The sequence below is a fragment of the Pinus tabuliformis genome, chromosome 3_2 (genome assembly GCF_031772625.1).
Source record: "Pinus tabuliformis cultivar Carrire ecotype Pingquan chromosome 3_2, CPIR1, whole genome shotgun sequence".
NCBI lineage: Eukaryota > Viridiplantae > Streptophyta > Pinopsida > Pinales > Pinaceae > Pinus > Pinus tabuliformis.
In genome coordinates this window covers 974,966,116-974,983,655 of record NC_142302.1, presented here as the reverse complement: position 1 = coordinate 974,983,655, position 17,540 = coordinate 974,966,116, and the positions used below count along the sequence as shown (strand labels likewise).

Below are 17,540 nucleotides of genomic sequence, written 5' to 3'. Positions count from 1 at the left end.
CATGCACATAACCATAAAAAACACATCAATGATCCTTCACACTAAAAAGCTACGATTTTTGCGCTCGATGATCAAAATTTCTCTAAGGAAAGGTCGATCATTGCGGGTTCGATCCTGAAATCCGCGATGATCATCTCCTCTGTTACGCCAAAAAAACACAATGATCGGCTTGGGCTCAGCTGGAGATATGCTGAGACTTGTGAGAAATCAAATTTCTCCTGTGAGTAAAGTATGTCACTCTCGACCACCTAGACTTTGAAATTATGAGCACTAAGGCTCCTATGTTGCCACTAGGGCACTGTAGCCACAAAGGCTTTGTAGCCACTAGGGATCTAATATAGCAAATAAGGCTCTGTAGGTAAATCAAGCTCAACATATCTGAGCTCTGATATTATGTTATAAAAATGGAAAGAAAAGAAAGGAATTGAATTAACCAGCAACTCACATGTGAGCAAGCTACACCTGGAGGTTGCACAAACTTGAGAGTACACTCTGATTCAATTAATCAAAGATGATTCAATAAATACATCACAACATAATAGGGAGGTGAGAACAAACTCCTACAACCTAGGAACTAATCCTAACTTAAGGAGTTATGTTACAACCATGTAACGTTTTCTCCATCAATACAATATAATATTAATTATTTTCAACTGAATTCAAATGTGAACCTAGAAAGTTAAATTTATGTCAGCGATCCATGCCCTCCCCAGACTTCAATACTCCCTGATGTTTCTTTAATGGCTCAAGCCAATGGAATTCATACAGGTGTCATATAGGTATGGTTGTTTATTTAAATGCCTCCCAATTAGGTATAGCTTAGAAAAAATAATTGTTAAAAATGCGTGTTTCCCCCTAAGACGTCACATGTTTAAATCCAAAAGGGGATAGAGTATATACACCTTTTCTCAAATCACTATATGGAGGGGGTCCCTTGCCCCACAAATAAAGGTATCTCATGCAATAATTTGATGTATAACTTCATCATAACTTAGTTATCTCATGCATTAATTCGATGTCTAACTTCATCATAACTTTAAAATTAGATTATTGTTATTATTTATTTTGAAAGAAGCTTGATTACTATAAAAAACTCTTTACACATCAACATCATGAAAGTAATGCCCACCTACTCATGCACCCATAGAGTTGATTAAAAATTACTTTCAACATCACCATTAATGTCTTGAAAGTAATACCCACGTACTAAGTACAAATAAAGGTATCTCATGCATTAATTTGATGTCTAACTTCATCATAATTTCAAAATTAGATTATTATTATTATTATTATTATTATTATTTACTTTTAAATAAGTTTCATTACTATAAAAATCTCTTTCCACATCAGCATTGATATCATGAAAGTAATACCCACCTACTAAGTACAAACAAATGTATCTCATGCACTAATTTGATGTCTAACTTCATCATAATTTTAAAATTAGATTATTATTATTATTGTTTATTTTTAAATTAGTTTAATTACTCTAAAAATCTCTCTCCACATCAACAACAACATCGTGAAAGTAATCCTCATACTCAAGCACCAATAGAGTTGATTAAAAATCTATTTTAACCAAGGAAAATTTTAATGATACAACTTTATCTTAAAGTTTAGAAACTTTGGCCAATATTACTAGTAGACCCTTGACAATATTTTTGTAAAAATATTTGAATTTTTAATGATTTTATATAGTAGCTATAATTTTTTTTGTGATTTTTAAGGTAAAATATTTTTATACTATAAAATTTGGGCCAATTGTTTAACAAAATGGAAATTCACAAACTCTTTTTTTGAAAAAACATGCAAAATTAACCTACCTACAAATTTTAGCCCTTAAAATTTTCCCTACTTTCAACATCACCATCAATAGCTTGAAAGTAATACCCACCTACTAAGTACTTAGTCCAGTTTATTAGTTAGGAGATGATAATGTTTGATTCCCTGCTATGGTTAATTAGTTAGTAAGTACTTAGTATGATTGGTTAGTTGTGAGGTGGTAATGTTTGATGACCAAGTATTCTCTCCTATGGTTAATTAGTTGGTAGATAGATACCTTTATTTGGGGATCCTTTGTCTCACAAATAAAGATATCTCATGCACTGCACTAATTTGATGTTAACTTTAAAATTAGATTATTATTACTATTTATTTTGAAATACAATTGATTACTATACAAACAAGTAGTCTAATAGTAATATATGCCAGACCCGCCCATGGTCTGCGGACCATGGTATTGTAAAAGAAAAGGCTATAAATAGATAAGTTATAGTGAGTCTAAGGGAGCAACTTAAGATATAAGATAATTGTTTGGGCAAGTAAGCTAAGGAAGGAAAGTCTGTTCTTGTACTTAGGCGAAGGGAAAGGCTCCTGCAGCTGAGTGCGTGGAGACCTTGGTAAGTCTGCAAGCTGAGTGCGCGGGTCCTGCAGCTGAGCGCGCATGGAAAAGAAGTATGTATTTTGAAAGATCATCTAATAAAAGATAGTTTTGAGCCATACTTTGTGTATTTTCTTATGTGTGTTTATTTCTTCACTTTATGTATTTTCACTCTATAACTAGAAGTGTATGAATAAATGTCTATTTGATGCGTGAAAGTAATAGATCAATGGAATTTATGCATGGTATAATTGTCTAATGACCTTTGCAAAGATATAGCTGTTGTATGTAACATTTACTGTCATTAACTATTCTAGAAGGGTTAGGGTTCGCGAAGACAAAACTAAGTCCTAAAAACCCTAGGAAACCATAAACCTGGTTATGTCATCTCCCAATATTGCTTCGGGTGAGACTGCAGCCTACGCTATGGGTGTTGTTACCAAAAGGGCCAACATTTTAGGGTTTTTTTGGTTGGCATAGCTAATGTTGAACCTAGGCCAGGCCCCATCAAGCCAACATTACCCTTTATGTTTACTTAAAAAAATCTATTTTCCTTTAATTTATATTCCGCTCACGAGCTTAGTCCAGCATGATGAATAGTAATTTAGATTAAATTCTATTTTAAAATAATGTTTCATTGTGTTATACACATATGTAGGGAAAACCTTCTTCTTAGCCTTGGGATAAAGGGTGAAATTGTATTTCAATTCTTATTATACTAAGCTTTAAAATGAAAGAAGAATGATTATGATGACTAAGAAACTTGATTTGGAGTTAATTTATTTCAAATTGTTTTTACCTTTTTTGAGATAATTCTATTCTAGACATTGATATAATTGTATAATCAATGAAATTCCAACATTGAGAAACACATACAATGTCTATACAATTGTACAAATTTATATAAAATTATTACATTTTTAAATAGTATGGTGCATATATCATTGGTTTTCCAAGGTAGAGATAAGCAATATAGTTGGAGCTAATATTTTAGATTTTTATTTGTGAGACGAAACTTCCCTATTGATGTTGAATGCAATTCAATGTAGTGGCACTGAAAGCATAACCATGGCTTCTGCCCTTCTGAGTCTAATACCCAAAGTAAGATTGTTTAATGTCTTTTCCTAATTTACCCATGGTTTTTTTTACTTTGTATGCCACTTTAAGTTTGTTTTGTGGAAACAAAATAACTTTATAAATAGTATGGTGTATAGAATTTATCTTTTTTGTGGAAGAATTTATCATTTTAAATGTATAAAGAATATTCTATGAATTTATTAACCTTTAAAAATAATATTTTCATATTTAAATTGATGGTATCACATTATAGAGTTAAGAGGTTATGAATGTATTAATATTTAGAATTAGTATTTTCAAATTTAAATTTATGATATCACATTATAGAGATAGAAAATAAAGTTAGAGTATTGTAAGTTGTAAAGTTTTAATTATGAATTTATTATATTTTTAAACTAATCAATTTTCGAGAATTATATATTCTTTTTTATACTTAGATACTACTTTTTAATGTGTCACGTGTCAATATCATGTTGAATATGAAAGGAATTACTCATGTATCTCATAGTAAGAGTTATAGTATTAAAATGTATACAAAATAGTGATATTAATTTTCAAATCATGCATTAGTTTAAGTGTGACTGAATTAATTGATTTCAATGAATATTGTTCAGTTACGTTTATTTTAGTATATATTAATGGACTAGAGGGTAGAGAGAGAGAGGGCATACAGAGTGATGAGGGGGGGATAGAGGTAGGTGGGAGAGAAAGGGAGAGAGAGGAGCAAAGAGAGAGAGGACTCAAGAGAGAGAAGGAGAGAGGGAGGGAGAGAATGATGGAGTTGGATAGGGAGAGAGGGAGGGAGAGAATGATGGAGTTGGACAGGGAGAGAGGGGGGTGACAAAAGAGTGATGGAGAAAGAGTGAGGGAGAGAGGAGAGTGGGAAAGAAGAGAGAGAGGGAGTGAAGGGGAAGAGAGAGAGAGGGATACAAAGAGGGAGGAAGGAAGAGATATATAGATATGTATAGAGAGTGCGTATGTTTGGGGAGTGAGATAAAGATACAAAGAAGCAAAGATTGAGGGAGATAGAGATATAGATTGAAAGGAGAGAAAAGGAATAAGAGAGAGACAGGGAGGGAGAGATGGATAGATTTGGAGAGATAGGGTGTATGTGTTTGGGGGTGTGAGATAGAGAGACAAAATGAGAGATGGAGGGAGATATAGATATAGATGGCAGGGGGAGAGAGAGGGAAGAAGAGAGAGACGAAGAGAGGGAAGGATGAGCAAAGATAAAGATAGAGAGATGTGGGGGAGAGGGAGGGGGAGAGAGAAATGGGGGAGAGAGGTAGGGGGAGAGAGAAATGGGGGAGAGAGGTAGGGGGAGAGAGAGATAGGGGAAAGAGAGAGATGAGGGAGAGAGGTAGGGGGAGAGGGAGAGGGAGAGAGATAGATAGAGGAGAGAGGGAGGGAGATAGATGTGCATTAACTAGATGTGTGATGTATGATGTGCACTTATTTTAGTGTAAAAACAAAAAACTTAGTAACAATGTACAATGATTTTTTTTGTTAGAGTACTTCAACAATAAATAACATACTTGAATTTTATTTTAAATAAAATGTTCACTCACTTGAATTGTTTGCTTCTTGAAACTATAATCTATTTGTAATTGACTACTTCTTTTTAATGTGACACATGGCAATATCACGTTGAATATAGAAGGAATTATGTATGTATCTCATAGTGAGCATTATATCATTAAAATGTATAGAAAATAGCGATATTAGATTTCAACTAATGCATTAGTTTAAGTGTGATTGAATCAATTGATTGCATTGATTTCAGTGTATTGTTAGATTGCATTGATTTCACTATATACTAATGTATTGGAAGGCGAAGAGAGAGTGATTTGCGAGAGAGAAAAAGGGAAGTGGGAGAGAAAGGGAGAGAGAGGAAGGAAGAGAAAAAGAGGACTTGAGAGAGAGAAGGAGAGAGGGAGGGAGAAAAAGATGGAGTTGGAGGGGAAGAAGAAAGACAAAGAGAGAGTAAGATAGATAGAGAGGGGGTGTGACAAGGGAGATATGGAGAGAGATAGGGGGAGAGAAGAGAGTGGGAAGGAAGAGAGATAGGGAAAAAAGGTGGAGAGAGAAGGGAAAGGGAGAGGAAGAGGGATGTAGAGATAGATAGTTAGATATGGAGAGAGAGTGTGTATGTTTGAGGGGTGAGATAGAGAGACAAAGAATGACACACACACACACACACATAAGAAGGGGGAGTTAGCGAATAAGAGAGAGACAAATAGAGGGACAGAGGGAGAGATAGATAGATATGGAAAGAGCGGGTGTGTGTTTGGTGGGGGGGGTGATATAGAGAGAAAAAGAAGGAGAGATGGAGGGAGATATAGATATAGGTGATGGAGGGAGAGATGGGGAAGAAGAGAGAGATTGAGAGAAGGAAGGAGAGGCAAAGAGAAATATAGAAAGATGTGGGAGAGAGGGATGGGGAGAAAGAGTGATGAGAGAGAGAGGTACGGGGAGAGTGAGAAGGAGAGAGGGAAGGAGATAGATGTACACTAATTAGATGTATGGTGTATGATGTGCATTTATTTCTATTTTACAATAATTCAACCATAAACAAAATACTTTAATTTTCATCTTAAATAAAATGCTCACTCACTTGAAATGTTGTCTTCTTGAAACTATAAACTATTTGTAATTGACTACATTCTTATTATTCCCATTTTCCATCATTCATCGTTGTTAGTCACTTTGCATTCAAACGAGGTAAAAGAAAACAACTATAATTGAAATTTACTTTGGGTTTAACACTCCATAAGTGACGATGATTGACTTTCGAGAAACCTACTATTAATATTGGAGAGCAAGAGAGACAAGATATGACGTTTATTACAATAGCTCGAGTTAAAGATTTAAATGATATATGATTCCAGTCACCCTTTTGATATGATTAATATGAAATATGGAAAAACTAACAAGTATGACAATAAGAACAATACAAGAGAATAGTTTGAGATTGATCTTACTAGACAAACAAGTAGTCTAAGCTAAGTAAGATGTTTAATTTGTAAAGTTTGAATACATCTACGGATATTAATGCACTGAATATATTTATGCATTCAAAAGTGTATATTAAGGCACTAAATCCATTTATGCATTCAAACACGCATTTTAAATAGTAAGAAATCACAATCTTGCTCAAAATTATATTATTAAATTCTAATATAAAAACCATCTCATCCATTAATTAAACTAAACCTTATAAAAATCTCTTTCCAAATCAGCATCAATATCTTAAAATAATACCCACTACCCATATAATGGATTAAAAATTTATTTCAACAAAGTAAAACCGTACTTAGCCTCCCACCTAGCCATATAATTGATTAAAAATCTATTTCAAACATCACCATCAACGAAGTAATACCCACCGACTAAGTTCTTAGTCTCGTACTTAGTCTCAGGGAAATGATAATGCTTGATAAGCACGCATTCCTATTATAGTTAAGTAGTGGGTAAGTTGGAAAATTATAATGTTTGATGACCACGTATTCCTATTATTGTTAATGAGGTGGTAAATACTTAGTATTATAGGGAGGTGGTAATGTTTGATGACCTGGTGTTCCCGCTTCTGGTTAATTAGTTTGGTAGATAGATAATGTTTGATGACCTGGTGTTCCCTCTTCTGGTTAATTAGTTTGGTAGATAGATAATGTTTGATAACCAGGTTTTCCCTCTTCTGGTTAATTAGTGTGGTTGATAGAAAATGTTTGATGACCCGGTACTCCCTGCCTGATTAGCGTATTCCCTATATAATGGTGGATTGATTAGATGGGGAATGACAGTTCTTGATCGTCCGAGATTTCTACCAAAAATCCTTCATTGCGATTTCCAGTACCATCGAAAACAGTTCTTGAGAAAGCGTTTATCGAGGATGGAAGCCCTTGGCCCCGATTCTGATTTGCCTGCTCCTGGAAACCAATTTGCACAGTTCGCGGCTGGGTGCTTTTGGGGAGTGGAGCTTGCCTTCCAGAGAATCTATGGCGTCACCAATACTGAGGTGGGATATTCTCAGGGAACTCTTCCCAACCCCACTTATCCAGATGTTTGTACAGGTAAGACCAACCACGCTGAGATCGTGAGGGTTCAGTATGACCCCAATCAATGCGCCTACGAATCCCTTTTGGACCTTTTCTGGTCTCGTCATGATCCAACCTCTCTCAATCGCCAGGTACCACCATTATCGTTCCTTTTTTTCTCTACATATCTCTATAGTTTTTTAAGGGTTTGCCCATTGGAATTTGGGATTTTTGAGGGTTTATAATCCATGCGTAGGGTTCGTAGAATTTGAAAATGGGTTAAGATTGGAAAATGCGGGTCGGCTTGTAAATTTTCCGGAAATTGATTTTCTATTATTACCAGAATAGATTTATATTAAATAGGGATCTAACATGAGTTTATAGGGATCTAATTTTTCATCTAAATCTACATTATTTAAATGTTTTGTTTATTATTATTGTTATTATTATTTTTGGTTTATATGAATAAAATTTCAACTTTAATCATGAACAGATAGCGGTACGCATTATATTGATTTGTAAAATGAACCTCTCAGCTCAATAATTCTCTAAGTAAGAATTTGAAAATTTGAAACACTAGTATAAAATCTTCTAGGTCCTCTCAGATCAAAGTATGGCATAGGGTCTGGCTCCTCTGCTCTGAAACCCTCGTGTTAAAATGATTTTTTTTTTTTTGAAGTATTAGGGGTTTCCACAGTGCATTATGTTAGATATCATTTTTTGGGATTCAACTGCGTTTAGTAAGTCATTTTTCTATGACCATTTTCATGAGAAGCAGTGGTAACCGACTAATTTCTCATGATTTTTTCTGTTGGCTTCGTGAGAATTGAACCACTGATTACTTTAGCTTTTCATTTTGAATGCTGGTAATCCATCTGCTTAGGCTCTTGTCAAGTTATGAGACAGGGTTTGGCAACCTATGTTCCCAACCTATGTTGGCAACCTATATTTTCACTATGTTTGTGTAACTATGGTTTCTATATTTTGTTTTTTTTATTATTATACACTTCGATTGTGCAGGGATTACCCATCAAGCTTGTGATTTCAATAAATTGCTGTGGGATTTTAAAGAAATTTGACTGGAAAAACCCGCCAAAAAAACTCACTAAAAACAACTTTCATTCTTATTACATACTGTTTTAGACTAAAAAATGGATTTTTTAAACTGTTTTTCTGTTATATGCTTTCTAAAAATTATGATTCATATGTGGGTTGTAGCGAATTAGGAATACAGACCAGCCGTTTTAACATATGGAGGATGGCATATTGGCACTACATGATACTGCTAACAATCTATATTACATATACTGGATTTTATTTTAATACAAAACCAGCGTTTTTTCCATGCTGAAAAAGAATGTTCCCAACCATAAGTGACCATGGGTTCCTGTGCTGGCTTCCTCCTAGTTGACCCTTGATCACTTGAGTTTTTCATCCGAATTGGTTGCATAGGGAGAATTCAAGGTGCTTTACAGCCTGGGGTGAGGGAGACTTTATGTTCAATTAAATGAAACGAAAAAAAAGAGCTGATCTCTTTTTTCTTTTAATTATCATAATGATAACAGTTTTTTTCATTTAATTATTATAATGGATAACAATGAATGCAAGCACATAATTTGGGAAATTTTAAGGTGTAAATTTCTGTCTTAATTTTAAGGTGTAAATTTCTGTCTTAAATATAATTTGTATTTTTTAAAATGATTTGATTAGGATAAAAATATTTTACATTAAAGATTTCCAAAATCTTTTTAGAAGGTATACAAAATCCTTGAGAATTCTAATAATTTTGTATTTTCTAAAATGATTTGACTAGGATAAAAATATTTTATATTAAAAATCTCCAAATCCTTTTAAAAACCATATAAAATCCTTAAAGATTCTATTTTTTTAAGAAACTACATGATCAAACATGTTATAATTAGTATTTTAAAAATTAATAAAATTCATAAATTTGGAATTAATTTATATCTATTCTAATAGGCTTGCCAGCTTGAAGCATTGGCTTCTTTGAAAGATGAAATTCAAAGCCTTTCACACATTCATATGGTTCCTTAACAAGAAAACCAAATCCACGTATTTGGCAATGTATCTACCATATACTTTTCATTTCAATGGCTTGTTAACATATTTGCTATAGGTGTGCAGAGTGGGGTATAGAAAATATAATTGGATCCTGCTATAGGGGTGCAGGGTGGGGTATACAAAATATAATTGGATACTTGCGTGGTTTTCCTATTTCATAACCATAGAAAGCAAAAACTATAGAGACACTTGCATCTGGTTGGTGTATAGAAATTGCATCAGATACCTGAATTGTCACCACTGTGTGCATATATTTGCAGGGCAATGATAAAGGCACTCAGTACAGATCTGGCATATATTACTATTCAGCTGAGCAGGAAAGAGCTGCACGGGAATCAATGGAAAGGCACCAAAGGTCACTGCATAAAGAGATCGTGACAGAGATTCTGCCAGCGAAGAAGTTCTATAGAGCAGAGGAGTATCATCAACAATACCTGGAAAAGGGATCGGCTGGCCCCAAACAATCTGGGGCCAAAGGATGCAATGATCCAATTCGATGTTATGGTTGAATAGTGACTCGATCAAAATTAACTGGACGTCTTTCAAAATTAGAGTATTTGTAGCTTTTTGTATAGTTCAGCTAGATATTACAACAGAGTGCTATATAGGGGAATAGGGGAATATTATAGTGGTGAACATTTTGCTTCATACCTTCTTGGATACTATCATCCTCAGATGATTTTGATTTCAAGTTGGTAAATCTCAGTACTCAAGTATAACTCTATACTTATCCTTATTTGTTATCCCGCTTTCAAATAAGCTTAGCTTATCTAGTTAGCTATGTTGTTAAATATCATTTGGATTTTAGTTGAAAGAGTTCCATGCTTATAGCAAAATATTTTCTGATGTATGTGGAATCATTTAATCTTATAGTTCCATAACAATTTATTTTCATCACTTCAAATTCAGCGACAAAAGTAATAGGATGTGCCTGGTTAGGATTTAATTATTATGATATATAACTTTGGCAAGTGACAAAAGAGGAAATGCCAGACATTTTAAAGCTTAGCTTATCTAGTTAGCTATGTTGTTAAATATCATTTGGATTTTAGTTGAAAGAGTTCCATGCTTATAGCAAAATATTTTCTGATGTATGTGAAATCATTTAATCTTATAGTTCCATAACAATTTATTTTCATCACTTCAAATTCAGCGACAAAAGTAATAGGATGTGCCTGGTTAGGATTTAATTATTATGATATATAACTTTGGCAAGTGACAAAAGAGGAAATGCCAGACATTTTAAAGCTTAGCTTATCTAGTTAGCTATGTTGTTAAATATCATTTGGATTTTAGTTGAAAGAGTTCCATGCTTATAGCAAAATATTTTCTGATGTATGTGGAATCATTTAATCTTATAGTTCCATAACAATTTATTTTCATCACTTCAAATTCAGCGACAAAAGTAATAGGATGTGCCTGGTTAGGATTTAATTATTATGATATATAACTTTGGCAAGTGACAAAAGAGGAAATGCCAGACATTTAAACTGTGGAGAAAACAGAGGAAGAGATGAATTGTTTCTGTTCTCTGCGAATTTATTGATATAATTTGATTCTCTTGAAAGAAACTTTATAATGTTCTCAGGAAAATGCACACTATAGAATGTAATTCGTAAGTGGGTCTAAATCAAAGTCTTAAACTGAAATTTTGAAGGGCAAAAGCTTGTGTTCTGATTTCTTTGTGCTGAAGGACCTCATTGAGAAGAAAATATGTTTGTGGACTACATTTCCTTAACAGCTGTCTGGATTCTGAATTCTTTTGGTGGGGGATTATTTGTGTATTAGAAAATCAAGATGGACTATAATATCAACATCTCTATCCCACTTTTTTAAAAGGCATTTGGGAAAATCATGTGTGTTTGTGTATGATTGTTGTTTCTTTTCAGTGCTGGATTTTGGTTAAACCGGGAAAGAAAAATGGAATTGTTTTAACATGTTCATATATATAATTATTTTGTTGTTGTTTTTTAAATTTTAATTAAATTATAATTACATACTTGAGAATGCAAATCATTCATCATTTGTTTAATTGGTATTAAATATTTTTATTTCTTGAAGAACCAGTTGCACCCAAGTCACATGACATTGGGCATGGAGCATTTGGATATGAGTATTCGACATGAGAAACTTCTATTTCAGATATATAGTTTGATATGGGACACTTCGAACCCAAGTCACATGACATTGGGCATGGAGCATTTGGATATGAGCATTCGACATGACACACTTCTATTTCAGATGTATAGTTTGATATGGGACACTTCGATTATAATGAGCTTTAATAAAATACTGATAAAATTAATTATGATATATTAATTATGAATACAATAAATTATATATATATATATATATATATATATATAAATTATAATTTTAATAAAATATTGATAAAATAATTATGATATTAATGTGAATAAATTATTAAACAAAATAAATTAGAATATTCAATACACATAAAATAAAGGTAATGTGAATAAATTATTTAAAAAAAAAATTAGAATATTCAATACATATAAAATAGAGGGTTCAAAATTAAAACTTAAAATTATTAATCCAAGACTTGTAGAGGGACACATCTAGGGCACATGTTCTATTTTAGGGTATGCATTTGACCCCTGACTTGGTGTGTCCTGTGCCTATGTGACACATGGTGGTCAAGTCACTTATTGTGTCACAAGCTTGGCATGAGGGATACAAGGTGTAGGGGGCTTTTGCATGTGTTTTATTTTTCTAAGTTGCACTAATTTAAGTAATGATTCGATGAAGATATGAATAATAGTATGTTGAAACTCTAAGATGATTACATTACATATTTGAATATAATAAGAGCAAACATAGAATAAAGTACAAATAGAAATATGAAAGGCATAATGCTAAATCATTTAAGGAAATAAAATGCAAATGGAATAGATATGATTAAAATATGAGGAAAACTACATAAATAAAATGCTCACAAATATGAAAATATATAATTTGAACACATTGAATACTAAAATGATGAGCAAATATGGTTCAAAGCAAATATATATTGATCATATATTATTAAAATAAATTATATGAGGAGATATATGGTCCCATATGAGCCTAATGTCAACCCAAAAACTTTTTTATTTTTATTTTTTTAACACTGATGAGTAGTAATTTTTATAGAATTTGCGCTTGAAACACAAGAAGATTGGGAGAGTTACATCATATCAAAGGCCAAATTCTATGACAACAAAAAATTTACTAAGAGATTCTACATCCTCTTCATAGAGACAATTTTCTACATACTTCCCATTGGCATGATTACTATTGTAAATCATGCAAAATTGAGCACAAAGAAAAACACTTTTACATTACTTTGTCATTCACAGTGAGAGGAATCCATTAAGACTGCATCTGCCAATTTTGCACTTGCATTTCCATCTGTAGATTATGGTCTTGTCATTGGGCCTACCCGAGGGAGATTCTCCAATTGTCGACAAAGTGTATCGATTTCATTATTTTGACGATCAATTTGTTGTTGAAATTCTTGCATACTGTTAGATCTAAGACTTTTGTGATCCATAATGTAGAAATAAGTCTTCTGGATTAATTACATTATTAGGATATGGCTGACATTTCGAACCAACTAATGTGGTTCATCCTCAGGACAAGGTGTGAAATCAATCGATTTGTAGGGATAAATAGCATGGATGCATCATTGCCAAGAGTTAGCTGTCGCTACATCTCCCTCATCTTCTCAATCTGCAACCATTTGACCTTAGAAGGATTTTGTCCCTTGAGTCCCACTCGAAGGTATTCAAAATTCTCTCTCTTTGAAGTTCTGGCTCTTCTATCAAGTATGAGATCTTGTTGAAGTTCATCAAGATATTTTAGCGAGAAATCATCTTTTGATGGGAGCTGAACATGCTCTCCTTGATGATCAATCAAAGGAGGCTCAAACAATCTCAAATCCTCAACATTAACAACAGAGTATATTTGCATATAAGGAGGCAAATCTAGCTTAAATGCATTGTTACCAATCTTTTCCAAAATTTTAAAAAGACCATAATGGATTGGCTTCAACTTTTTACCTTCCCCTTGGAGTCTCTCTTTGCTAATATATAATCAAACTTCGTCTCCAACTTGAAATTTATGATCGACACAGTGTTTGTCATGCCTTACCTTGTCGTTGCTTTGACTTTTTTCAATCTGTTCTTGCACTGTGTAATGTATCAATTGAATTTGCTCAATCAACTTCCTTGCCTTATCTATGACCATCGATGGTGACATCTTTTTCAAAGATGAAGTCCAATGGTGATCTTGGCAAGTACCCAAAACATGCCTGAAATGACGATGTGTTTGTGGAAGAATGCTTTGCCCTGTTGTATGTAATGCATCTGTTCATTCCATAACTTGGGTTTTTCTTTGCAATATCCTCTAAGAAGATGAATGACTGTCTTGTTGACCACCTCATTTTGTCCATCTGTTTGCAGATGAAAGGTTGTACTCTTCTTCAACTTAGTGTCCATCATGTCCCACAAATTTGACCAAATATTCCCAACAAATCGAGTATCTTGATCACTTACAATGGAAGTAGGAAGACCAAAATGAACTCAAATATTTTGAAAGAAAAGATGCACTGTTTGTTTAGCTGTAATTTGTTTTTTACACGGTGTTAGAATACACATCTTGTTGAACTTGTCTACAACTACATACAAGTAATCATGACCTTTCCTTGACAATGGAAGACCTCCTACAAAATCCATTGAGATACTCTCCCATGGATAGGAAGGTACTAGAAGTGGAGTGTACAATCCTAGTTTCCTATTGCTAGGCTTACTTGTTGCATACAAAGAACATCCTCTAATGAAATGAGATACATTATCAAACATGTGTGACCAATAACAATACCTTTGGAGATTCGCTATTGTCTTGCCTACACCAAAGTGTTCAACAATCAATGAAGTGTGTGCCTCCCTTATGATACGGTTTCTTTCTCCCTGTGGAATAAATACATAACTTGCCCAAGTGATACAACAAACTGTTATGTACATGGTAATCTAACTCTTCAATCTGGTTTCCTTGTCTTAAGCTTGCATACACATCTTGAAAGTCATTATCATGTGTATATTGCTCAATGTAACTTTCATGTAAAACATAATTGTGCTAGAGTATAATAGATGAATTTACAGTAGGCCTAGAAAGCATATCAGCTACCTTATTGTAGATTCCCTTTTTGTACTTAATAACCAAATGAATCTGTTGTGGAAAACCCATCCATCTAAAGTGTCGTGTGTCAGGCCAGGCAGTAACTCTCCAAGGGCAGAAAAACTGATTGGTGTGTTTATTTCATAGGTATGTTATTGTTTTATACATTAGGAGTGATTGTTCAGTTCATCTTTCGATGACTGTTCACATTCCTGATTTATTTATGTTACAAATTACCCAATCATGAAGATTAGGTGTCAACATTCCCCCCCTTAATCTGAAGGGATGTTGGTGAGTCCAAGCATCATTCTGAATCGTTCAAGCTTTTCCTTTCCAAGTGCTTTGGTGAAGATGTCTGCAACTTGCTCATTTGTGGAACAATGACGGAGATGGATTGTTTTGGCCTCAACATGATGTTGAATCAGATGATATTTAGTATTGATATGCTTTGTTCGATCATGGAACTTTGGATTCTTGGCCAAATTTATTGCAGAGGTGTTATCAATCATGAGTGGAGTTGATTGTACTTGTTTTACCTGCAAATCTTCAAGAATTTTCTTGAGCCACACAATTTCTTTCGTTGCTTCAGTTGCTGCCACGTATTCTACTTCAGTTGTGGAATCTGCTGGAACTAATTGTTTGCGTGATCTCCAGGAGACAGCTCCTGATCCAAGACTCATAGCATATCCTGAAGTAGATACCCCAGTTTCTTTGTCTCCATCGAAGTCTGAATCAGAGTATCCAATCAAGCTGAAGTCGTCCACCTGTGTATACTTGATCCCAAGGTCTTGAGTTCCCTTCAAGTACCTTAGAACTCTTTTTGCAGCAGACGAATGTCCCTCACAAGGCTTTTGCATGAACCTGGAGAGGATTTCAACAGTAAATGAAATGTCTGGTCTGGTAGTAGTGAGGTAGATGAGACTTCCTACAAGCTGTCTATACTTTGTTGCATCCTCAAATTCGTTTCCTTCAATAGATGTGAGCTTTAAGTTTTGTTCCATTGGAGTAGAAAGAGGATTGCACTATGTCATGCCAAATCTGTTTAAAAAATCTCCAATGTATTTCTTTTGAGAAAGAAATATGGATTTTGGATGTTGGGTTACTTCAATGCCAAGATAGTAATGAACATAGCCCAAATCAGTCATTTCAAAACTTTTCCCTAATTCCTTCTTTATGGATGCAATGTAGCTTTCATTGTTCCCTGTCATTAAAAGATCATCTACATATACCACAAGATACACAACTGTTTTGACAACTTTCTTGACAAATAAAGTTGCATCATCAAGATCAAAATTATTGAAGTTGAGTTTCAGAAGATGCTCAGTTAGTTTTTCATACCAGGCTCGCAGTGCTTGTTTGAGGCCATACAAGGACTTCACAAGTTTGCATACTTTATGTTCATGTCCTTTCACAGCAAATCCTTCAGGCTGGGACATAAAAACATTTTCTTTTAGATCTCCATTCAAGAATGCAGTTTTTACATCCATTTGATGGACTTTCCAACCGTTCTGAGCAGCTAGTGCAAAGAGTGTCCGAATGGTGGCCCATTTTGCTGTGGGGGCAAAAGTTTCCTCATAATCGACCCCTTCCTTCTGTGCAAAGCCTTTTTCCACAAGCCTAGCTTTGTGCTTGTCAAGTGAGCCATCAGCTTTGTACTTGTTCTTGTAGACCCACTTGCAGCTAATTGGTTTGGTTCCAAATGGAGGATCAACCAGCTTCCAAGTGCCATTCTTTATGAGGGCATCATACTCCTTTTTCATCGCTTCTTTCCATTCATCATGAGAAGCAGCTTCTTTGAAGGAAGTTGGTTCAAAATCTGTAGACAAGTTCAATTCACAATCATAAGTAACATCCATATCAACAGGTGAATTAGAGTCATCTACATCACCTCCATTTTGTCGGTTTGAATTTTTGGTTCCTGTTTTTCCAATTTCATCAGGATGAACACTTTCAAGTGTCTTTGTCAGCCACTTTGGGGGACCTTTCTGAGATGGTCCAGGCTGCTCTGTTGATTGAGTTGGGACTGAATCAAGATTGAGTCTCCCAATTCTATCCATTACATCACTTAAAGCATCATCCGTTGTTGGAGTTTCATGCAGGGGAGATTGTTCTTCAGAAGAAGATTCCACATGTTGATCTAGTATAAGAATCCCCCCTTCAAGATGTGGAATCTAATTATCAAATTCTTGAAATGATTTCGTTTTTGCGAATCTATCCAAGCGATCAAGTTTCCGCTCAACAACATTGTCAGATTTGGATGATTCAAGAAAAATGACATCTCTAGATACAACAAACTTTTTATTTACTTCATCATAGAGGCGGTATGCTTTAGAGGTGTTTGAATACCCCAGGAAGATACACTTACAACTTCTAGCACCAAGTTTGTTTTTATGTACCTTTGGTATCAAAGCATAACAGGTGGAACCAAAGATCCTGAGATGTTTTACCGAAGGAACATGTCCATACCACAATTCATAAGGAGTCTTGTTTCTTATAGCATTAGATGGACATCTATTCTTTATATATGCAGCACATAGAACAGCGTCAGCCCAAAACATTATCTTTACATTTTTGAATAAAAGTATGGATCGTACCATATTCAAAATTGTTCTATTCATTCTTTCTGCTAAACCATTCTGTTGGGGATTATAAGGTACAGTTGTTTGATGTTTGATCCCATGTTGGCGAAGATAGTTTTCAAATTCATTTGATGTATATTCTTTTCCATTATCAGTGCGAATAGACCCAATATGAGATTGTGCATCATTTTCAATCCATTTATGAAAATT

At 34.2% G+C, this 17,540-nt stretch overlaps 1 protein-coding gene across 1 annotated transcript; it reads left to right on the top strand.

Annotated features, from left to right (window-relative positions):
- Positions 1 to 7,104: 7,104 nt before the first annotated feature.
- On the top strand, positions 7,105 to 10,387 carry LOC149183886 (peptide methionine sulfoxide reductase A3-like). Its single transcript, XM_089417300.1, has 2 exons — positions 7,105 to 7,643; positions 9,834 to 10,387. Exons 1-2 carry the CDS (start codon positions 7,251 to 7,253, stop codon positions 10,080 to 10,082), a joined length of 642 nt encoding a protein of 213 aa, XP_089273426.1. The 5' UTR covers positions 7,105 to 7,250; the 3' UTR covers positions 10,083 to 10,387.
- Positions 10,388 to 17,540: the final 7,153 nt, after the last annotated feature.

Excerpts from the sequence above, each read along its gene's own strand:
- LOC149183886 (XM_089417300.1), top strand. The coding sequence starts at position 7,251 with ATGACAGTTCTTGATCGTCCGAGATTTCTACCAAAAATCCTTCATTGC. Across the intron at positions 7,644-9,833 it reads CAACCTCTCTCAATCGCCAG|GGCAATGATAAAGGCACTCA; the intron begins GTACCACCATTA and ends ATATATTTGCAG.